Source organism: Anomalospiza imberbis, chromosome 18, assembly GCF_031753505.1.
Source record: "Anomalospiza imberbis isolate Cuckoo-Finch-1a 21T00152 chromosome 18, ASM3175350v1, whole genome shotgun sequence".
NCBI lineage: Eukaryota > Metazoa > Chordata > Aves > Passeriformes > Viduidae > Anomalospiza > Anomalospiza imberbis.
The window spans coordinates 8037199-8061285 of NC_089698.1; the positions used below are offsets into that span (position 1 = coordinate 8037199).

Here is a 24087-nt window from a genome sequence, read left to right on the forward strand (position 1 = left end):
TTATCAATAGATCTTTGATTACAACAGTAACAATTCTGTGGTGGTATTTCATAAATATCAAGCAAGTTGGACAAAGTTCTGAGTTAGGAAATTGAAGGCAATAGATTTCAGAACTGCATTTTCCTTGTTTGTTTTATAGCTCTCTTAACTGTTACTTTTTCTAGCACTTTTTCTGCCACTGGAGAATCAAAATGTTATCAAAACACCATTAAGTACCCACTGAAGTACCTATTTTATATTAAAAATTAATACAAATATCATCCACAGAGATCAGAGAAATTAGCTGTTTCAAAACAGTTACAGGCCTTCATGTGAAATGTATGCTTTTTTCCCTCTATCAGGCAAGTACCACTGTCCAGTGCTGTTCACTGTATTTACCAATAACTCCCATATTGTGGCCATCAAGACTACTGGAAATGTGTTTGCCTATGAGGTAGGTTCTCTGTTGCATTTCATTATTAATATTTTGTACTTGATGCATTTCAGTCAAAATCACAAAATGTTTTAGAAAGACAAGTAAATTTTATTCTTGTTTTACAGCCAGGGAAGTTGAGGGACGGGAGATAGACTGACGTCATTAATCGTTGTCCAACTTTAGCCTTCAAAATAGGAACAACTTTAGAATATGAATTAAATAGTATTTCTAAAACCTTTTCTTAAGTTAATCTGCATGTACTGAATCTTGTGTTTCAAAATGAAACACAAGATATGCCTCTCAGTTGAAATAAGAGACAAATTTTCTGTTGTCTTCTTTCTGATACAGTATCATCACAAAAACATTGCCTCATTTCTATTCATTCAGTGAATAAAAAAGAGCATTTTAGCTGGAGCTGGGGGAATAGGAGAAAGAATGCCTTAATGGACACTTAAACTGCATTTTTATTCATGTTTTGTGAACATTTATGTAAGCCCAAGTGGAATTTTAATTGTGACTTCTTTGCATAGTCCTTACTGTAAAAGCAAGATTTATTTATTTTTTCAGTAGCAAATAAATCCTTCAATTAATGAATCCATATCCAATGTTGTAAAAAGTCTGAACACTGGAACATCTTTTTGAATTCTGATGGGATATTCAGATACTGAGGGAGGAACAGGCTGAAACCATTGCAATCAAGGAAAAGGCTGGATTCATCATGGTTTTGAAAACTTGCTCTGATGTAGTAGAGCTGTCCTCACCTGTGACAGCAGTCTAGATCATGTTAAAATAGAAAATATTTTCTGTTCTTTCTGCAAGCAGTATGCTTTGGCTGCCGGGGTTAACAGGCAAGGATGAGTTTAAGAGTGGTCTTTGTTAAACCCTGGTCAGTACTGCAGAACTCTTCCTCTCTTTGCTGATCTTTGCAATACTGGGCTTCCTGAATGGGCTGTGCCAAGAGGGTTTGTGGCCCCTGTGGTACCACATGAAGTAATTGCAGTTACTGGTTTATTATAAGCATGGAATTAATTTATGGCCTTCTGGAGGTACTGGGATGTTATCTCTTCCATCTGAGAACCACAGAGGATATTTGGGTAAATAAGATAGATTCAGGGGTCTTTTGCAGGTAAGAGCTTAGAAAGCTGAAAGCAAGATTTTTTTTTTTTTTTTTAATTTTGGCAGTACTTTTATGATTAATTTGGTTGAATGATGGACATAACTATGGAACGGAGACTGCAAGATTCGTCTTAGAAAAATAACCCAGCAAACCACACAAAACTGTCAAGTTTTGTAGGGATGAGAGACAAAAGCTTCTCATTTGTTAAAGCCCACATTGAAAATCTTGCAGCTGCCAGTTGAGAATAAGGGTGAAATTGTTTTCTTTATGATTTGGTGTTCAGCATTTTATTGATATCACCTATTTACTTGTAATATTTCCACACAACAATGAGATTTTGGTATCTGTGTCTTTTGCCTGGCTGTTAGGCAGTTGAGCAGCTGAACATAAAACCAAAGAGCTACAAGGATCTCCTGACAGATGAGCCCTTCACTCGGCAAGACATCGTCACGCTGCAGGTGAACTTTTCTCTGTTACACCTTATCCCATACAGGGGTTTATTTTGCAGAGGGTGAAATGCTGCTGTGTACACTGTTCTAGCAGGTAACTAGAGTAGCTGAACAGAGAAACTTCGCTCTATTTTCTTTGTTATCCAGGTAAGCCACAAAGATTCCGTGTGACACAATCTGGATGAGTAGTAACATGGTCTGTGGTATTAAAAGAAACAATATTTAGAATGTAAAGTATTTAAGCTTTTAGGAACTTGACATTATACATTAAGACTGAAGTGGATTGTCCATCTTACTCTTCCAAAGATGTATAAAGGAGTCAAAGGTTCAGAAAAATGTTTTCCATGGAATGTTTCTCTAAATGTAAACTAAGGCAGCAAACCAGAGGACTTTTTCTAATTGCTTGTTTGGAATGTTTTGCTTCTTGATAGATACCAGTTTTGGTTCTTTGCTGATTTTAAGAAAATTAAAACCTAAATTAAAAGAGCATTGTGAATTTTACAGTGTAAAAGATAGTTATTTACAGATGAAGTTTAGTATCAAAAGATCTAAAACTTTTGTTTAAAAGTAGGTACTTTTAAGCTTGCATAATTTCAAAACAGGGAAAAAAAGATTCCTGGATCATTATTATTGAAATCATGAGTTAGTATGCATCTCATGAACACTTAATTGCCACTAGCCAAGGCAAATACAGTCTAATTCAAATAGTAATTTCATTTCATTTATGTGTAAATTTAAATAAAGTGTAACCCTTCTTCTCTACTCCCCAGTGCTTAACAGCATGTTTTTAAATATTTTTCCTCTGTTCCTTTGGGCTCCTTGGTGTTCAAGCTAATGCAACAAAGTAAAATGTTTTTATTCCAATGGATGCAAAAAATACAGCTTTTTTTCTGACTGAAAGCTCCCAACAGAATATTGTTTCTTTGTAACTGCATGGTTGCTAATGGATTTGGAAAAGTAAAAAAAGACAAGTGTCTAAAAATGTGTCTGTGCACCCATATGGAAAACCAAGTTATTTTGAACAAATAATTGAAATGTGCAGTCACTAAAAAATATTTTGGTATGTTTTGTAGGGTTGGAATTGAATGTATGTATAAAGAGTGTATTCTTGTTACTTGCCTAGCTTTGATTTTTCACAGCTGTTCTGGTCCTCTAAATCTCAAAGTGCAACATCTAAAAATTTAGTTGTTCCCTATGTGAGTTTTTATCAGTATTTTTCATCTTCATTCTTGACATGTTTGGTTTCTGTCTTGCTTGGAGCAATACCTCTAATATGAAACTAAGTAAATTCTGATAGTTGTGCAGTCCAAGGTCACAGCCACAGCCCTGCACCTCTCCCACCTCCATTCAGGGTGGCATTCATAATGTGTGAGTAGATTTGATCTTCTTAAGCAAACAGTTCATTGTGGATTGGTGGTAACTTCTGCAGTGTCCAGTCTTGTGCTACACTCTTCTTAAATAAGTTTAGAAATAGCAAAGACACCCCCATCTTGGGATTGGACTGCAAGAGATTTGACCATCTGAATGCTGTTGACCAGAGAAAGTTTGACCTTTTACCAGATCAGTTTTTAAATATTCTTTTCAGAATTATTTTTAACAGTCCAAAATGGCTTAAGGCTGTTGAAGGAGGAGAGCCATTGACTGCTCTGCACAAAACCCCCTGCAAACTTGCATGTAGAGCTTGATTTCTCCTATTCAAATTCTGCCCTACCCTGACTCGCTTTGTTGAGGCCAGGATTCAACCTGAAGTGGCATGACTAGCCTGGGTTTTAGAATTGCTTAAGTAGATGTGGTAGAGAAATGAGTTGTTATTTTCTCACAGTGTTTTCTTCATATAAATTATTGAAAGACAGACCAATATCTCCTCTACAAGCTCTCTTGTTGACAACACTGCAGGCGGCGTGGTGGCTTCAGGCTTCACACTGCCAAGCTCCACCACCTGTGGCTCTGTTTCTTAGCCAGGGTTCATGACTGCAATCTGTTGTGTTTCAGAGCTCTACCCCAATTCCTCCTTCTCTTAAAAACCTTTCAATTCTGTGTTGAAATTTATCACTTTGTTGTTTTCTCATTTCCCCATGTAAATTGAGTGCAGTGGTATCCAAGAGAGCTGGAATTGAGACTGAGTTGATATCACTGACCCTGCTGTTTGGCAAAAAAGTAGATATAAAGGAAGTCGCTATAAAAAACATTCTTTGCTTTGCAAATAACAGCTGAATAGGGCTGTCTGTAATAGCTGTGTTTAGCAATAGAAAATAGCATTTCCAGAGGCTGACTCTGAATGTCCTAGGAAACAGAGGGGGTACCTGTGTTTGGTAGTGAAATACAACGTGATAAGTAGAAAATATGAATGATGTGTGTTTACAGATTATTTGTATGATCACATTTTTCCTTATTGATACATAAAAGACAATCCTACGTCTGCTTGGATTTTACCAGAATAGTAATTGACCTCAAACTTGGCTTCTTTCTCCTAATATATATAACTAAAAACAAAACAAGAAAGATTTGCTCTTTTCAGAGGAGGCAGAATTTGCATAATATGCTTTTCCTGTTCTTGGTGCTAAACATAATTCAAACACGAGTCATAATCCACCCTGTTAGCTTTTCTGCTAAGCACCATTTCATCTGGTTGCTTTGAATTTGGTAGCAGTTATTTATGTGCTATTTACTTGTAAAAAAGGACAACTTTTTTTTTTTTTACTTGAAACTAAAAAAAGCAGAATCACAACTTCAGTTGTTAATAATACTGTGTTAGGTCTATGATGTGCTTCTCTTTGTAAAGGAATCCACAGTGCTTCCTACATGTATTCTATATGCAGAAATTACTTTTTCCGCTGTTGAAATGCAAATGTCCTGGGGTGGAGCATGGCAGGTTTTCATCAGCATATGGCCATATTATCCAGCCAGTCAGGGCAGGAGGTAAAGAGTAATACCATATCCTGGTGTGCAAGATACATTAGCAGTACTGGAATGGAATTACTGAGGCAGAAGATGTCATGGATTCTTGTTTAGGATTTTGCTGATGGTGACAGAAATGCACATGACATAATTCCATATGATACCCTTCCTAGATTCAGCACTCCTAGTGTGACTGGGTTTTTAGGCTGTAGCTCTTTACACTGAAGTTTGGATTTCCTTGTCTTAGCTTTGTGATCTTGCTACAAACTGAAGTCAAGCTTGCCATCTTCTACAGTGCAGGTCTCCCATTTTTCAAAGTTTCTCCCTCCTTATCATTATTTCAGATAATTTTTCTCCCAGCTGTACTGGTTCATGTCTCTTTTAAATGGAATTTGCTGTTGTATGTTGTCTATGTTTCTCAACTTTCAACCTACTTATATTCTTTTCCTTGATGATGATCAGCTCAGCCTAACTCAGCATCCCTTGAAAATGTCATGAATGTGTTCCCAGCTGACAGACAACTCAAGTACTGTAAGATTAATTAGTTACTCTTAATGGGTAAGGCAGGATGTAAAGTGCTTGGGGATCTGTGGGGACAGGGTGTCTGTAATGGAAAAGCTGATATTGTTAACACTTGTTTGTAGTGTTGTTACCTCCCACTTCTGCTTGCCATTCTGGTACGTTGCTGTTCATCATTTCAATTGGTTCACCATTTTTGCAATTGGTTTCAAGGTAGGATTGAGCACAGCTTTTGAAATAATAGTGTATTAGACCTCAATTCAGATCTAGGTAATTCTTCCAGTCCTATGTTTTACAGGTTTTCAGCTAGTATTCAGTCTAAATGTTTAACTTAATTTGAGATTATCTTCCAAGTAGATTTTCAGGGGATTTACTGCTAGGTCTCAATGTCTACTGTCAAATCTTTATGACAAAATCTGGTAGAAATTATTATTAATTAGTGTGAATGTAAATTCCTTGTGTGTTTCAATCCTATATTATGCAAATTATTCTCTGTGTAATGATGTGGAACTTAATGGCAAGCACATAAATACCTGTCTTCTGAATTCCCTCTTATAAGACCAGGCAGGCTGAAGCAAGTGTCTGCCCCAGCTCAAGCTGGAGAGGGGAGCAGAGTCAGGTAGTGCTTTGCTGGACACAGTGGTGAACTTCCCATCCCAGCAAGTGTGAGATGTCCTGAGGAGAGCAAAGTGAGAATGCTGAAATACCCAGCTTTCACATCCCATTTGATAGCACCCTGTCCATTTATCATCCTCCACCGTGGATTTATTCACAAACAAGAGACAAACTTCAGTTTGTGAGGATACAGCAGAAATTACTCCTTCTCTGGAAACTCTTCAAAGCTATTGCTGAGCTGTGTGCTGGCAGGGGATGTAATGAGAAATGTGGCTGTGCTCAGTGGCAGTGCTGCAGGTGACGCAGAGGCACATGTGGGGGTTCCTCCTTGCCTAAGGAATTGCAATAAAGCCCCTGCCCTGCTGTGCCAGGGGTAGCAGGTACAGTGCTCTGGTGGCAGCCTGCAGAGAGCCTTCCCTGGTAGATGCAGGCTAACAAATGCATCTTTGCACTGCAGAAATGGAGGGGGGAAGAGAAGAAAACACCAAGTCTGGGTAAATGCTAACAGGTTTGCTGCTGTTAAAGGGAAAAAAGCCTTATACTGTTATGTACTTCCTTATGTCAGCTTTATTGTTTCTATATAACCTAATCAGCTGTGGACAAGACATGGCTCCCGACAAGCTGTTAAACACCACTGACATTTGTGGCAGGAAGCACAGCTAATGAGCAGAACTGGAGGTAGCTGAGCTGCACACTGTTAATTGATATTTCACTCCTCAGCTATTCCTCATTTGCTCTTTGTGTGACAGAAGGTCAGAGCAGATTTCCTCACGGTTGTGGGTGAGGTCTCTGTGAGGGAGAACCCTGCACCAACGGACGTGCAGAGTAGAGGCTAAAGAAGTGGGACATGGTCGGCATATGAGGCTGACAATCCTGAGCATAATTAGGGATGCAGCATGGCCAACCAAATGGTGAGAGAAGTCAGAACTCAAAGAAATCACACAGTCTAAACCTGCTGGTTTTAACCTGCTTTTTGGGGGCTTCTATGTGGTGCATAAGATTAACAGTTCAAGCTGTTTCCTCAAGTGGGTAAAACCAGAAAATGACAGTGGAACAAGTGGAATAAAACTTGAGATTACCTGTTTTCAGAACTCAGCTTTCAGGAAAACATTAAATGTGAGATTTTTAATAGTGATGATAGTTAGCAACCCTTTGAAGTCTATATCTGTGCTAGTAATTTGCTAAACTAAAGTTTATGGTTTGTAACCTTAATAAGAAAAACCCTGAGACTGCCAGCCTTAGTGTTTTGTGTACCTATTTTTAAACATGCTAAAACAAACAAAAGTAGGCCATGGTTCATCTTCCTTTCTGGTTTCTGTGCACTTACACAGAACTTATTTCTTAGGTCTTTGGGCTCCAGGCCTTAATCTTAACAGGATTGGGAAAATCCCCATTAGTCCAGCCTTTCTCTGACCAGGAGAGGCAATTAACTCATTAGAGCTTGACGCTTTGACAATGTGAGTGTGTCTGCCCATCTCTGTGGCCTCTTGTTTGGACTGCTCTGATGCTGTGCCCAGTAACTGTCATGGATGCAATGAGAAGAGCTTGGCAGGCTAATTATTAGTGTTTAGACAGTTTTCTTCCTGCAGTGATATGTCTAAAGACTTACAAAATTTTCGTAGTGTTACCTTTAAAAAATGTATATCTCGTGTTGTAGGACTCAGTACCACCAGTAAGGAAATGGTTTGTGTCTTCTGCAGCACAGGTTGGACTAGTCAGATGTGTTTCTTCTCTTGGGGGCAGGTAGAAGCAGCTGGTATCTTGTGTTTGACTTAGTACTCAGTCCAGTACTTTCACAGTATGCTAATTCTGATTCACACTAATTCTAATCAAATAATTCTAATATCAAGATGCTATATTTTACAGGGAAATAATTATATCCTAGATATCCTGTACAAGATGATACTCAAATTTCAATTTGAGGAGCCATTTTTGAGGGGCTATTCCACTGACAGAGGGAAATCTCTTTTGGGGTAGGAGTGTGGGTTGTCCCCCTTCTCAAAGTGTGGTGAGACTCTTGCTTTGCAGAATCAGGAATACAGGGTACAACACTGTAAACCAAACCTTTGTCAAGGTTTCCTTTGAAAGAGATGGCCCACGTGGCTGTGATGGAAGGACCTTGTAGAGAGGACCCGGGTCACAGTTCTGGGGTTTGGAGTTCAGATCTCCCAGAGGGCAGATGGACAGCTGGTCTGCAAGGAGAGGGAGCTGCCCTGTGGCCTCTGCTGTCCTTCAAACGATAATAGATGCACTGCCAAAGCGGGGGCTGCTGGTGATTTGGAGAGCCCTGAGAAATCCCCTGCAAGGAAGGAGGCTGTAAACATTTTGCTGGAGTTGCTCAATGCCTGTGATTAGGCTGGTTAAGCCACATAGATGTTTGAATGAACTGTAGCTGTTAAACAATGTGAACTAATCTGATTTGTGGTACCCTGAGCACAAGGCCCTGGGTTTTATAAGGCACTGGCAGTTGTGATGTCCTTTATTTATTTTTAAACAATCAAGAAGTCAATAAATGAAGATGCTTTATTTAGAGGAACATCATGAAGGTGTTTTCTGCTTCATTTTTGCTGCTGCCTTCCCTCCTGTCCATGAAAAATTGGTTTCAGGAGTCAGTCTTGCCCTTCAGCTTTGCCATGAGCTGCAGACATGGATTGCTATAAATCTGTTATCTCTATTAACATTAATACACAGATATTTTTTCCCTTTCCTGAAAGGGTAAGCAGTCCTTCCTTCCTTCACCTTTTGAGGTAGTGTATTTATGTGCAGAGCAATGATTGCTGTCTGGGAAAGCTGCAGCTCATGATTGCTGCAGAGTATTTCAGAGTGAAAATGTCTTGTGAAAGCACACAAAGTTCTTTCTCCAGACTTTCTCTGTGCCTCTTGTTGACTGTCAGAAAGCAGGGTTCAAATTTGTCTCTATTCACATATATAAATATGTATGTAAGGTAATAAATAGTAAATACACCTGAGTGCTGGTGTCACAGGAAACAAAAATGGCTAAAAACTAGATCCCAGTTTCCTGTTTTTTAGTAGTTTTATTTAAAGATTGCCTGTTTCTAAAGCAAAATCTTAAAAATGTAATTTTTGGGGCAGTTTTTTTGTCTTAATGAAGATCTATTGGAGAGGTATAGTGGGACAGGAAACAATAGGAAATTGTTATCTGGTGATTAGGAAAGGGGACAGCAGAAAGCCAGGAGGTCCCATTAAGGTGCAGAATCACACAGCTTGATTTCATAAATGTGTTTTGGTTTTACTACCAGCAATAAAACTAAAAATGCATTCTCTGGTGGAAGCATACTATTTCAGGGATGAATGAAAGGCATAATTAGATAATTTTATAAATTATGAAGCTAGCAGCTCTGCTTGTATTAAGCATTACTTCTGGCAGAGATGAAATTGTCAAACTTTATCAACCATTGTGGTCTGAGAAGCTTTGTTAAATTTTTTAGGATAATAGATTTAATACTGTTCATGTTAGTTTTTTATTCATAGTTTTTTGCATAACATGTTGCATTATTTTTATCCTGAACTAGAAACTATTGCATATTATTTTGTTAGTTTGGTATTTTAAAGTTTGAATTGTTTTCTGTAAGATAGACTTTCCATTAGTGACTGGGTGTCCTGGGCTGATGTTTTGACCTTTCTGTGCTGCAGAGGAGCTTGAGGAGAAAGCCTTGAAGTCATTGTGAGGAGAGGATTAAAGTCTGTTTAATAATAGTATGAAGTAACCTAGATCACCAGTAGGCATTCCTTGTCCCACTCTCTCTGAAAGGTCAGAGTTCTTCAGAAAGTTGCCTAGAGATAGCATAAAGGATCACAGTTAATGGACTGTGTGTTTTTGCTATTTTCCTCCAGTGGCCACTAAATTGAATTTTCAAAACAGCTTTTTTTTTTTTTTTTTCATCATTTTTAAGCATAGTTCTATAAGCACTAGTAAAAAAAGCTGTCAACACAGTTCTTACTGCAGAGACCTGCTCTGAGGGTTTTATTTGTATTTTGAGATGCATTGCAAAAGTTCACAGAGCATGTGCAAATCAGGCCTAGGATTATAAATAGCAGGAGATAGCTGATGTGCTTTTGCACAGATCTTAGACCAAAGCTCAGAACAAAGGAAAGAACATGGGGATTGCATTGTTCTTGCTTCTCTAGGATAGGGGAGACTTGGCTGAGTTCTGGTAGTAACTTCTGTAGGTGAGATATGTGGAATATTATGTTTGGAACTGAATTCCAGATCCCTGAGGAGTCTGCTGTGAGCTGACTCGTTGCTGATGTTGGTTGGGGTTGATTGCTTTATTTTTTTCCATCTTTTTGTGGTTTGGGGAGTATGGAAGTTATTCTGTCTCTCCCTGTTTATTTATTATGGTGTCTGCCCTTCAGTCTAGTCCATTGCCTGGAATACCAAGGTCTCTGATATTAGTTTTTTCAATTATTTTTATTTTCAGGATCCAACAAACCTGGATAAGTTCAATGTCTTAAACTTCTTTCATGTTAAGAACAACATAAAAGTAATTGATCCAGGTAAGGATGAATTGAAGGTAGGCTGAGAAAGCACCAACCCAAACATGCAAAATCTGAAGATGATTCTGTGGAATTGACTCAGTTTTCTCGAAGGACATCTCAGTGGTTAGCTTATTATGCTCATATCTGGGTTTTGAGGTTTTTTAATCTACTGTTGTGCAAGCAAGCATCTCTTTCTATTTACCTGATCAGAATAAGTGAGTATTATCTCAGATATGGAATATCTAATATTCAGCAAATAATAAGCATTCCAAGACAGAGGCAAGTGAAACTTATAAAAATGAAATATTAAAATATTAACTAAATCAAATTCCACAGTCCAGTCCAGCAACCTTCTTCCCCTACTGTCACATTAAATATCTGATCCTGGGATTTTAGTATCACAGGCCTGGCCATTCAATGAGGACGTGAAGGACAGAAGTTTGTGTTGTACCCAACTGTTTTTTGTCTTTATTGTTCTATAAAAATTTTACAGGACTTGAATGGACTTAGATGATTTCTAGTGGTTTCAAATAAATTTTCATGACATTTGGCTTGATTTTTTTTCTTGTATGTCATATTGGCATTTATTGTTCTATATTTTGTGCTATATATTTTTAACACTGTCGTTAGTGTTATGCATTGCTATTTGTCACTGTGTCTGGAGGAATATATATAGTTGCTAGACCTTTTTATTTAAAAAAAAGTAGCATTAATAGCTGAAAAATTTTTGTGTAATTAATTATGTAATAAACTGAAGGAGAGCAAAATACAATGTTTCTTTTAATTCTGACTGATTTAACTTTGTCTTACCTAGATGAAGAAAAAGCAAAATTAGATCCATCTTACTATTTGAAAAATACAAATACAGAGACCCGAGAGACTTTACTAGAGCTTTATAAGGAATTCAAAGGTGATGATATTTTAGCAGCTACTATGAAGGCTCCTGAAAAGAAGAAGGTGGATAAGCTGAACGCAGTAAGTTGACTTAATTTGTAGTTTGGTACTGATTGACTGCTTTGAGAATGGTAATAGTTGTTTTTCTTCTTAGAGGCCGTATTGCAGTATAAACAAACACTGCTCCTTATGTTTCTTCTCACACAGAAATTTGTCATAGATGAAAAGATGAGAATCATATCAGGATTCCTTAGACATGCATAGTATGTGTCAGTGAGTTTCTATTTGTTAAATCATTGCAAATGAACCTAAACATTTAAAAATTGAATCACAATGAGAAGGAAGAATCCTTATGATGTGGTTATGTATGTGTTGGCAGAAACTTTTTCCCATGTTATGATCTCTCACTTTGAGTTTGTTTATCATTGCTCTCTGCATTTATTGGCAGAGAGAGCACACCTTAAGGGTAGTGCAAGTGAATCATTTCTGGTGTGGACAAATACATAAATCATTTCTGGTATGGACAAATACATAAACCAAGCTGCTCCTCCATTTTCTTTTTCCACTGGATTGCAGAGTTTAGTGGAATATTTTAAAGGATGTTCTTCCAGGTGCATGTTCATGGTTGTCAAGAGAAACAGCCCATCTGCATCTCGATTTCCTACATCAAAGGCTGTTTCAAGTGGGCAAGAGAGAGTATTCTTCTGTCCTTTAATAATTCTGGGATGTGTCTGCCTACTTGCTTTGATTACACTTACATGAAAACTAACAGCAGTGCAGCATACAGCTTTTAATGAGAGGGCTTAGAGACAGATTAGGGAGCGTATGTGACCAAGGAGTAGGATCACAAATGCCCTCTTTTTTGGGACATTGTAGTGTTAAAATAAAATTAAAAAAAAGTAAGGAGAAGAAGAAAGAGGGCAGAGATAATGATGAGCTCTACACATGTTGGGGAGTTGGATTGTCAGTTTATGACGTGGGTGGGCATAGCTGTAAACTTCATTAGAGTGCAGTGAAACCTTAGGGAATGAGCAATGACCTGGCTGGACTCTTTACAGGCATTTCCCTGGAACTGCTAAACATATCTCTGGGTTTATTAGATCTTTGTAATTTGCTACAAAATCCGTGTGTGACGTTAACATTTCCCGTCTGCAGAATTACAGAGCCCAAAATATGGGACAGTGCCTCTGCATGCAGCAGGGCCAGCTGTGGGAGGGGCTGGTTTGCTCTCCCCTCCAGTGTCTCTGTGATTCACTGGATTTTCCTTCCTCTCAGCAGCACTGGAGTATTCTACAGATGTCTTGGCAGAAGTACTCCTTGCCTTGCCTATCTGTACCCTGTACACACAAATAAATTGTGGTGATAGAATCTCTGCATAGTGATGTATTAAACTGGAGAGGAAGCATTAAGCCTCTTTGGCTCAGCTCATGAGCAGCCTTAACTACAGTTTCATCAGAGCAAATGCAGGCAACAGATGGAGAATTATTGCTGCACTGGGTATTTGTTTCCTTCAGTAGGAGCTCGAGCAGAAAGTCTGCCTTCAGAAGGATGGCATTCGTGTGTTTCTAATGCTTATACAGTATCTTTGGTACATAAATTCTAAGATCTAATGTCTTTTTCTCTTGCTTTTTTTTCTGTAAATAGGCTCACTATTCCACTGGAGCTGTAAGTGCTTCCTTCACCTCCACCGCAATGGTGCCTGAAACTACCCACGAAGCAGGTACCAGAGCTACCTACCTACAAACCATTATTTATTTCTGAGTTTCAAAGTGTGCTCCTTAGCACACATACATTTATGAGGACTGAAAGGATGCATTGGTAATTGTCAGTGCTGATACCATGGAAATGTATTCCCTGACCAGATATATCCTTACTGTCCAGTGAGGTTGTTCTGAAAATACTGGAGCAATTATGATCAAGCTTTGTCTTTGAATGACAGTTACTTCTTTTGAACCAAAATTAATGAGACATTTTCTATGGCCAGGGATGACAAATTGACATATCTCCTTTTCTAAGTTAGGAATGAAATATAATCTCTCCTCAGATACCATAAAAAAACTTGGCCACGTTTTTGGCCTACCCCAGTATTAATTAGAACAACAGCAAATTCTGTGATGGTAACTTTTCGTTTATTGCTTTTCACATGAAAATACATTTTAATACAATAAAGTTTTCCTTTTATTCTCCAGCCTAAACACAAATGTATAAATGTATAAGATTTATTTAGTTTGGATATTGATTAAATAGCTGAGTCATTAGTATTTTCAATTGAGCAAATTAAGCACTAAAATTTAAATGGCAAATACTTAGGCAAAGATTGAACTCATTGCTAGAACTACGTTCACCACATTCACTTCCTTTACTTGGTAAGTTACAGTGATTTGAAGGTGACAGAGTATAGGAAATATCTGACTGACTAGACATTTTGACAGAATGGGAATGGAAATATCATAGATTGATCCTTTGGTTTGACTTACCAGTAATGTCCCCAGTAATAGCTTCAGCTGTTTTCAGACCTGGGTCGATCTCTGTATGTCAGCAGTTTGTGGTTGGCTGATGACTACCTGCTTGGCTTCCAGGATTGACAAGAAGCAATTTGGGTTCAAAGTAATATTTGTGGTTGGTAGACATTGCTTGAAAATGATAGTTTGTAATACTGAATGCTTCTGGGATTTAAAATATACATTATTTGGTTGATTCTCAAAGAGTTGGTGGTTTACTATAATGGAAAGTGTTTTGCACAGAGATTAATGCAAGGTTATCATAGATGAATTGCAGAGTAGGGTCCCTCAAGCCTCAGTACCACAGGAGAAGAGGTCAGACAGTAGGTTCTATGGGTTGTTTACTGATGATTTCTAAGGATCAATGAGCCAGCTTACAGAGAGCTAATTACTGTCCTTTGCTTTGATGTAGCTGCTATTGAAGAAGATGTTGTGAGATACCAGTATGTAAAGAAGAAGGGATATGTGCGACTTCACACTAATAAAGGAGACCTAAACTTGGAGCTGCACTGTGACATGGTACTGTGCCCCATAAGATGAATTTCTGTCGATAACAACCAGAATTGGAGCTGGCAGTGGAAATGTTTACATAAATATTTATTTATTTATTTATTTATTTATAAAAATTAATTAACTATATATATTTACACTATATGTGTAAGTGTTCTCTGTGAGTAGTCCCATCATTTTAGTGGACTACCAAGGTACATGTTTAGAACTGCAAAGGGTCAGGATTATTGACCCAAAAAATGACCAGGAAGGAAGAGAGCAAAGAGAAGGCAGAGCACAGTGAAAAGGGAATAATCCAAGGTTACACAGCAGCTTACTGACAGAACCAGGAAAAGAACCTCACCGAAACCAGGAGCAGTCTGTCAGTCTAAGTCCATGTAGTTAAGATCCTCAGAAATTGTTAGATTTGTTTCTAAAGCCTAAGCTTTATAGAACAAAACTAAATGAAAATCTTAGAATATGTTTTTACTTCCTGTTATCCCCGTTCTTAAAGTTCAAGTTTTCAAACACCTTCCCTTTGCCATTAAGAGAAGTTTATTTTAAAGAGCAAAAGACTGGAGTTTTTTATAGTCTATACTGTCTGATTTTGGGGGAAATCAGTGGCTCTTAAAATAATAAACATTGCAAGGTTTCTGATAGATGAATGAGTTGTGGTGACAGTGATGTCTCAGACGTCACTTATTGGGTAGTGGGTTTGCTTATTTATTTATACAGCCACTTCTATAAAAGGAAAAAGGTTTTCAAATCTTTGATGGTTTACTGAGATTTTTGTCTCAGGATATTATAGGCCTGAAAGTTGGTATTTTAAAAAGTTGAAGGATGTGAATAGGGGTTTAAATGGTAAAACTTGTGTTTCTTGTGAGCCTCACAAAGCTTAAAGGCAGTGGTTCTGGGTAAGAGCTGGGGTGCCTGGTGTGAAATCCAGATGTACTGGGAGAATGCATCCATTTTTGTGTGCAAGGAAGAAAAAGGAGCAAACAGCATAAGTCTTCTGGCTTTCCCTTCTCTTCTTTTCTCTCACATGAGTAAGAAGCAAGATATATGTAAACATCTCAAGCTGATCTATGCAAACAGCATGAGAATCTCCACAGCAGTGTGTCGTGTTAGTAATTCTGTAGTTCTCTGTCATCCCTACAGGTGTTTTCCATGCTATGAAATAGTAACACTGTAATAAGGCAAAAAGCAGAGGATGTGAGTACAGCAATATTTAGGGGAAGCAGCAGAACGAGCAGATTGCATTGAATCATTTGTTTTGCCATATGTTCTCAAACTGGCTCCTGGCTAAAGCAGGCTGACTGCAGCTATTCTTACCAGCGTGGGCTTTTTGGCCACATGTGTGACCAGTGTCACTCAGTCCTGAGGACCCAGGCTCAACTGCTCATTATAAACTTCCTGTATGATATCCATTATGTTTCCTTTTTTTCCAGATCAATTCCTATTCATCCACCTTTCACACACAGAGCTTCTTGTACACCCTGGAAGTGTGTGCAGTTTTACACAACCAGACATGCTCCAATGCTGGCCTCCAGCCATCTGTTCCTTTGTGTCGATTAAATCTGTGTGAATTTAGCAGACCTTTGGCACTGCAGAGGGGGAAAAAGATATCTGTTTAGGATAAATAAGAAAAACTTGCTGCTGTAGGGAAGTTTTCATAACATCCACCTTAGGTCATCATCCTAGGTCTGTGAAATCACCTCTTTCCGGGAGGCACTTGTTTTTTTCCCTTTACTAAATAAGGAGTTTGTGCTTCTAACTTTGGTTTTCCTGAATCACACTGAGGTCAGCTCAGTGCAGACAGAGCAAACATCTTGCAAACATATAGCACATACATAGGTCACAAACATATACACAAATCAGCTACAATGAGTCTACTGAGACTGCAAAGATCAAAAAAAATCTAAGTATTGTCAAACACTTCCAGTTCACCCTGCTTGTGAATATGTGTGGCAATAGTCTTAATGAATCATGTGTGAAGTTTTTATCAGCTTCTCTGCCTTATCCAGTGCACAGACTGGACCATTCCTGGAAGCTAATTGGAGCTGGTTTATATATAGAATTTGGTTTTCCTGTCAAAGTGTATAGTGTGGGTAAGGTCCTTGAATGCAGTCAGGGGGAACAGGATTGTGCCATAATGCTCTCTCAAATTAAACTGCACAGGGTTTTTTTAATTGCTGAGGGATATCCTGTGCATATCATTATGGAAGCCACCCTGGCAGTGATCATAATTTCACAGTAGTGCAAATATATGACTGTGAAATGTTTAAGGAAGCTTGAGGATGAAGTTGCTATATAAATATGACAGATAAATACCTGTGTCTAGAGGTAGGACTTGCAACATTTAAATTACATTTTAAAATAGTCTTATGGTTTAAGTTTCAATACATTCTTTGAGGTGAAATGTCCTCACTAAAATAGAGAGCAGCAAGTGACATACTTGCTCCCTTAGATGGTATGTGTACTGAGTCTTCAACTAGATTTTCATGCCTCTTGTCTGTATTTAAGCAAAATGTTCTTGCAGTTGTGCTGCCAGCACACTGCACTGCTTCTGAAATCTGCCCAGTATCTATTGCCTTCAGCACTCTCCTTGAGTGCTCTCTCCCTGTCCCTTCACAGCTCTTTCCTTTCTTTCCCATTTTTGTGAGCTATTTGCCAGTATGGATTGTTTGTAGCTCAGTCTATATGTACATGTGGAAACCTTTGTTTAAAAATAAATATAGGGTTCTTCATATACTAGTACTTTAAGGTGCCAGTCAATAAGATTGATAGTGATGAAATTCTTCCTAGCACCAAAAACCTAATCAAGAAATGTTTTGTATTGATCCAGGGCAGGAAATCAGTGTTGCAGTGTGATTGAAGTCATCAGTTACTCTGTGACAAGATTCAGAAAGAGCATGAAATAGGACTAGAATCCAGATAATTTCAGTGTTTGAAATCATGTTCAGAGCCCCAGAAAACTTCACTCAGGTTCCAGAAGGATGGTGTGTGGTTTCAATCATTGACCTGAGAAAAGGCAATAAAAAGACTTTGGAAGATAAGCTGGATTTTTTTCCCACCCTTTTGAATTTGAGCCTCAGATGAGCAAAGGTACTGTTCTCTCTTGGGATCATAGCAGTGTGTCTACTGCATTTTTTGGTCGTTTGTTTTTCTCCCAGTCCTCCTATTCAGATACAGTATGTTCCTCCTGATGGGGACTAATCAGATGGCTATTTGTAGGGATGTTTTCCAGGAAGCTGAGTTCAGCTGCACGTAAGAAACATTTTTTGTATACACTAATTGGATAAAAATTTACAAAAATTCTACTTGTCAGTAGTAATTCTGGCAAGTACAGAAGATCTAACAATATCCAACAAGTGTTATTCTCTCAGTTCTAGTCCCATGCATGTCAAACACATAAATTCTGAAGAAATAACTGATGAAAGGCAATGAATATCACTGAATTTCTTGTATTTTATTTACTGTGATTTTTCTGGTCTCCTCAAATTATTTTAGTTGCTTTAATCAAGTTGCTGCTGGGAACAACTGCATATTATCCATGTGTATTATGCTGCATTAGTCACTATAGTGATGGAGTTTTACCTTGTAGGTGGTGGAGCAGCCATTTTTAAAAAAATATATATACCTAAAAATAAATCTATGTAATGGAAATGTAATGCTCCAGAAGACCCTGTCAAAATGCTGAACACATGGTTTGATGTTCTATCTGCCTTCTCTGCTGGGTGAGTCCTCTGCCTACGAGTGGTCACTGGGGTGATGATCTGGTGGTTCAGCACATGCCAAGAGCTGCCAATCTCATAAATTCACTTGTCTCTCTCAGGTTTAGAACTTTAAGGTTTAAGGGCAAGATGGCAAAACAAAGAAGAATGTGAGATGGATTTCAAAGCTCCATCTGACACTCCACAAATGCTTTTTGAGGTTTTAGAGCCTGGCAAACTCTGCTTAATGGTGATGTCTTGGCATAGCTTTCCCAAGAAGCCATTACTCTACAAACATTGATGTTTTAATCTTTTTAGGCCCTCTGACCTGTTAAATATGCCTGTGATCTATAAATGTGTAATCCAGGCCCTGTTCTTTGAAATCATCTCTCCTTTTGTGTGAGGGACTGTTCTGAAGATCAGAAGCCTATAAACTTCTTATCCGTTTCCTCTGGCAAAGAAGTGAGTTGCTGAAAAAATCCTTTGACCTCCTGGCATGATGATTTCTCCAGTCTTCCCAAATCTCTCATTTTCTTCCTGATTTAAACCTCCATTCTACTTGCTTTCTGTCAACGTGATATTGGCATTGTTTGGGAAATAACTGGCTGATGTTTTATCAGTGTCTGTTCATTTGGTAATAGGATTAGAGAGATGAAATACAGTGGTCTTGGCATGGTTGTAATGGCTTGTTTCATACTTTTTCATCAAAATAGGCCATTAGCCTATTATTAGCTGCAACTCTCAACTTTGACAGTTCTTGTTAACAGAAACTAAGAACAAACAAAGCTGTGTTTTTCCAGTAGAAGAGCTGTATATGTTTTTTAAAAACGTTTGTTAGAGAGGATGTTGTTATATCTTGGTATTTTTTCCTCCAAGTGGTACAATAGCAGACAGATCTATTGCTCTTTGGGGCTGAGAGTAGGATGGCTCTGCACAGCCATCTTGATGAACAGGTCACTTCTGGGTTGTTCTGAGTGATTGGAAGCTGATATTTTAATAGTTTTCACTTTGGGAGCATAAAACCCTATCCTGGTTTAACTCTAGTCAGCAACTAAGCCCCACACAGCCACTCATTCACTTCCTGACCAGTGGGATGGGGGAGAGGATCAGGAAAGGGGAAAACTTGTAGGCTGAGGTAAAGGCAGTTTAACAGGTAAAGCAAGAGCTGCACACCCAAGCAAAGCAAAATGAGGAATCAATTCACCACTTCTCAGGGGCAGGCAGGTGTTCAGCCATCCCCAGGAAAGCTGGGCTCCAGCACTATAATGTATACTTGGGAAGACAAACATTATCCCCTTCCTCCTTATACCCACAGCTTTATATGCTGAGCCACCTCTCCATGAAGTGGTCCCTGCTGCCCTGGGCTGTCTGTGTGTTTTCCTGGCAGCCTTTGGCACTGAGTAATTGCTGGAAAGGCATTCTGTACATTTGGACCCTTTCTGCCTTCCCTGCTGTCCTGGCAAGCTGGATCTGGGAAGGGCATTGATGGTTATTGGATCGTGCCCCTTGATTTCTGACATTTGCAGACATGAGGTGCAGACATCCCATACCAGCTGTGTCTGCCACTTAGTGATCCCAAACCCGAGGATGAGGTGGGTGTTTTGGAGTTACACAGCTGCTGCTCTTCATCTTTCTCTGACGTGTTTCTGGTTTGTACCTTGGCTGCTCTGATGAGAGCAGGGTGACCTTGAGAGGTTGACAGCTACCAGAGCTTCTCTGTCTAGTGTGGAAATTGTTACAGGTTGCATCTTCTGGAAAGGTGGAATTTATGTGCAGGCAGCTGCAGATTGATGAAATGCCAGGGAGCCGCCGTGGGACCTGCGTTACTCCAAGTTTTAAGCTGCTGGAGGTTGCTGAGCAATTAAAGTTGCATCCTCATTTAGACTGTACCCACTTGTGCTGTCCTGCTTACCAGTGCATCCTCATCAGCACCCAGCCCTGCACTGTGCTGTCTGACAAGCTCCTTAGTCCTTGCGTGACAGCAAATTTGGAGGGGGCAGTGAGGTGGGGTGAGAATTGCTTTCTTTTCTACCACTTCAGTAAATGTAAGTTGGAGGAAAAGTAGTAACTGTGGCTGACTCTGCCTCTGGAGAACTAGTAGTTAACACTGACAAATTAGATGAGTGAATTAGATGCCTTGTTTAATTTGAGTTGTGCTCAGCTAAACTGATTGATTGTCCCTGTGTTTGCAAGAATGTGAGAACTAAAACTGAAGTGTGTCATCTTTTTACTGGCATCTTGTCTAAGCTGAGCATCTTGCTTAGACTTCAGAAAAGTTTTCAGTAACATCATGAACGTCAGTATAGTGGAAGAAATGCCTTTTAAAAGTGAAATGTAGCTATCTGCTGAAGTCTTTGCTAAATAGCTGATTAAATTACAGTGAGTTTCTGCGTAATGAGAATACATTAATTCTGCTCTTTGTTCTAGGCAAACTTGGAGGTTTTGAGGTAGCAAAATAGGCAAATGTTTGCTATCAAGTCAGCAATCTATTTCCCAGGGCATAGTTAGCTTGTTCTGATTATTTTTTATTATCAGTAGGAGTCTGGCTGAGTGTTTTACCCCACAGTGCCCCAAAGCTTTCATGTCTCCCAGTGCTCACTCTGTGGAACTGTGCTCTTCTGATCACCGATCACAAATTGCCTGAACACATTTGCTCTTGGTATAAGCAGTTGAGAATTGTGTCCCTTAGATGATCTGTGGCTTTCTTGAACTGAGCCACCATAGGCAGCTGTTGTTTGCCACCATCACCTGTCACTGGCTCAGTCCTTCTCTCACACTGGGGAACTGTTAGCAGGAAAGTGGAGCTGGCAGGGAGTGATGTTTAGGTCTGAAGTAAATGTTTCTCATTCAGGAAATGTCATGAGCTTCCCACAGTGCAATTCTTCCCATGCTCTTGCAGTGGGCTTTGTGGAGTTTTGGGTTCTCTTGTCCCTCTTGCTGTGAAACAAAGGGAATGTGCTAACAGTTCATTGGTACAAAGCGAAATGAGGTGGTTTAAATGGCCTTCCAGAACAGTATTGGATGCTGAAACATTTACATATTTCTTTCCATGGCTTGGAGGAGGGAACAGACACTTGCACCTGATAGATGGTGATTCCTGAAATTGTACCATTACATTTAGCTCTGACTAAGCCCCAAATAAAGCCAAGCTTTTATTGCTGAATTCTCTTCTGTGTGATGGGTAGGCTGAGTACTGCAGATTGAAAGGTAGGGGGAGAACTGAGTTTAAACCTTACCAAATCACCTCTTTATGGGCTCACGCATTAGAGGAGTTGCTGAATGAACGATTACAAGATAAAAAACGCTCAGTGTAAAAGTACATAAATGGTTTAAAGCAAAACAAAATCTACCTTGCATTTTAAAGGAGATCTATGTTAAGAAAATGGAAAGCTTCGTTTGAAGCTTTAGAAATTTCCATCACTAGTTCATGCCTCTTAGTAGCAGAATTCTGGCATTTGTGTGATAAGATGAAGGCTGTAGAATGCAATTTTAATTTGAGAGGAATGAGCTTTTCATTATTTCCTGCTTTGAAACATAGGGTTAATGAGCATATAGCAAGGCTCTGCAGTTTAGTGCCACTACTACGGTTCATCCAATTTAGAGAGAAAAAAAGAAATAAAAGGGAAGTGGAATTAGCACAAGAAAATTATACAGATGTGCGAATGACAGCTTCTGAATGCTTAGTGTGAAATTTCCCTTCAAGGTTCATGCACATCCTCAAGGGATGGAGCATTTTGAAATGATTAGCTCTTCACATAGTAAAGCCTTTTTCCTTGCAGTCATGGCAACAACTCAGGAGCTCTTCCCTCTTTTCCCATCTCCCGCACCTTGGCAACAGGAGTGCTGTTGGTTTTTCATCTCCTCCTCTTTGGCTCTTTGCTGCCAAGTAGAGATTGTGAGTTAAGGTAACTTTTACAAATGTAATGACCCATTGTAACTGATGAGAAAGGACAGCTGCAGACTGGGAAATCAGATAGCGACCTGGCTTGGTTGGTCCCACCCATCAGGTCTCAGGATGCAGCAGGAGAGATGAATTTTATCTGGCTTGGAGCCACCCTTGCTGGCAAAATGGAAACTGAAATTGGCTCAGATAAAATCTGCATTTATCCTAGGAGATTGTAGTAAGCAGTCAGGTTTTTTTTCTGTTTTGCTTTGGTTTTCTAAATTGTATATTCCTTTCTTCAGTGTTCACCGAGTATAATGATTTCACAGTCTCCTGTCACTGCTATTTTTGCAGGGTCATTCTTTGTAGCAATCTCTCATTAAGTCTGAAATTTGTCTGGCCATAGTAACTGGTAGAGTGCTGGTGTTACCACAGTACTAAGTGTGTCAGCTAAATGGAGACTTAAACCTACTTAGAAAACCATTGGGCTGTGGCCCCATTAAATATGTATATCTGTGAGCCAAGCAAAGCATTTGTGACATCTTCTGGGATAAGTACTCTTCTGGATTCCTGTCTCAAAGCATTTATTAAAATTTTACTGCTTGTCTTGAGTGTGAATTTTCAGCAGTTGAAAGACAGTTATCTGGCATCTACAAAATAAATAGGGAGCACAGTTGGAGCAGGTGACTCATTTTTGGTATAAATAAAATTTTTCTTCTTACTATTTGTCATTTGGAAAGAAAAGTGTCTTTAACTGAAGGACATCATAGAGACACTGCATTCACTTTACATGGTCCCAACCTGACCCAAGAAAAGGAGGAGTTCTCGGGGCTCTCCTACCACACTCTTTGGTCAGAAAAGCCTTCCACAATTTTTAAATTTTCCTTTTTAGGACTGTCACTGCATCATTCTGAGAAGATATTGCAGTAGATTTAAAAACCATGTTTTCTGTCGGTGCATTTCAGATCAGGTTAACATGGTGGCATTTTTCCCTTGACTTCCTTACATATAGGTCTAAGTCATAGTCAGTAGAATAAAATAATTTAAGTCATTTCCTGCTTAATGTAAAAGGGATAAAGAGGGCAAAATTAGCTGTTGCTGTTGAGGCCAGTTTAAGACAAAAGCAGCCAGAACTAAAAAGAGAGCCTGGAGCACACAGTCAGTGGTGAGAGAACAAGACCCCGGCGTTACCTCCTGCATTTCCAGGTGCCTTGACCATCCCCTCCTCCTTCAGAAATGGTGTGTGGCAAGTGCTGTGCAGGAAGTTTCTGAAGAAGGAGACAGCTTTGCATTTAAAGAATGGGAGTCTGACATCTGCCACAAGATCTTACATCAAATAACAAAGTCAGGTTTGTTTATGTGTATTTATATGTCATCAGTCTTTGTAGTTGGAACAAAGACTTCAAAGACTGGCCTTGTTTGTGTGGTCAGTGCAGAACACAACTTCATTACTGAGGATCTGCCCCTTCCCCATAAACCTCGAGCCTTTTTCTCCTGCTTTGGACAGGACGCTGCTTTAAAGAATCCCTGAAATGTGCTTGGCAGTGTGAGATTTGGCAGGAACATTAACTGCTTTGAATAAATCAGATAATCTGAGGCAGATATTCTAGATCTATTGCATGACTGAAACTGGGGTTTATTACTGATTGAATGCAAACCTTCTTATTTGTGTCTACTGAAAAGCACTATAAAAGGTAGTGCTAATGTTGCTAAGGAACTGTTTACCTGCCATATGTATCTCTGTGATGCATGAGGTGACCATGGGAACCAATTTGGTGGCAATTATTTAAAGAAAACCTTGCAGTGAAATGACTATTGCATGTATACTAAATATTTCTGAAATTGCATTTAAAAGGCTTATTTCTGGGAAAGGGTATAACAGCTAGAAATCCATTTAGAGAGAAGGGTCAGCACACATCCTGCATAAAAAATACATTACTAGAGCCAGTTTTTTTAATGTATATTTTACAAATTGTGTTTTAAAAATAAATAGGAAATCTGTTTTGAGTTATCAACTTTGTGCAAATTTAAGATTATTTGGTGTCCATTCCTAGGGGACTCAGTCTTTTGCCTGGTTTCATTTTTTGTGAAAAA

At 38.9% G+C, this 24087-nt stretch overlaps 1 protein-coding gene across 2 annotated transcripts in view; it reads left to right on the forward strand.

Annotated features, from left to right (window-relative positions):
• PPIL2 (peptidylprolyl isomerase like 2) overlaps nucleotides 1-24087 on the forward strand; it is a 68217-nt gene that overhangs the window by 16640 nt on the left and 27490 nt on the right. The window contains exons 7-12 of one of the 2 annotated variants that reach the window (XM_068208847.1): nucleotides 342-433; nucleotides 1901-1990; nucleotides 10456-10531; nucleotides 11328-11488; nucleotides 13052-13127; nucleotides 14321-14427. In XM_068208847.1, coding sequence (XP_068064948.1) covers nucleotides 342-433; nucleotides 1901-1990; nucleotides 10456-10531; nucleotides 11328-11488; nucleotides 13052-13127; nucleotides 14321-14427 — 602 coding nt within the window. The remainder of the gene's footprint in view (nucleotides 1-341; nucleotides 434-1900; nucleotides 1991-10455; nucleotides 10532-11327; nucleotides 11489-13051; nucleotides 13128-14320; nucleotides 14428-24087) is intronic. The other variant, XM_068208848.1, reaches the window with a different exon arrangement.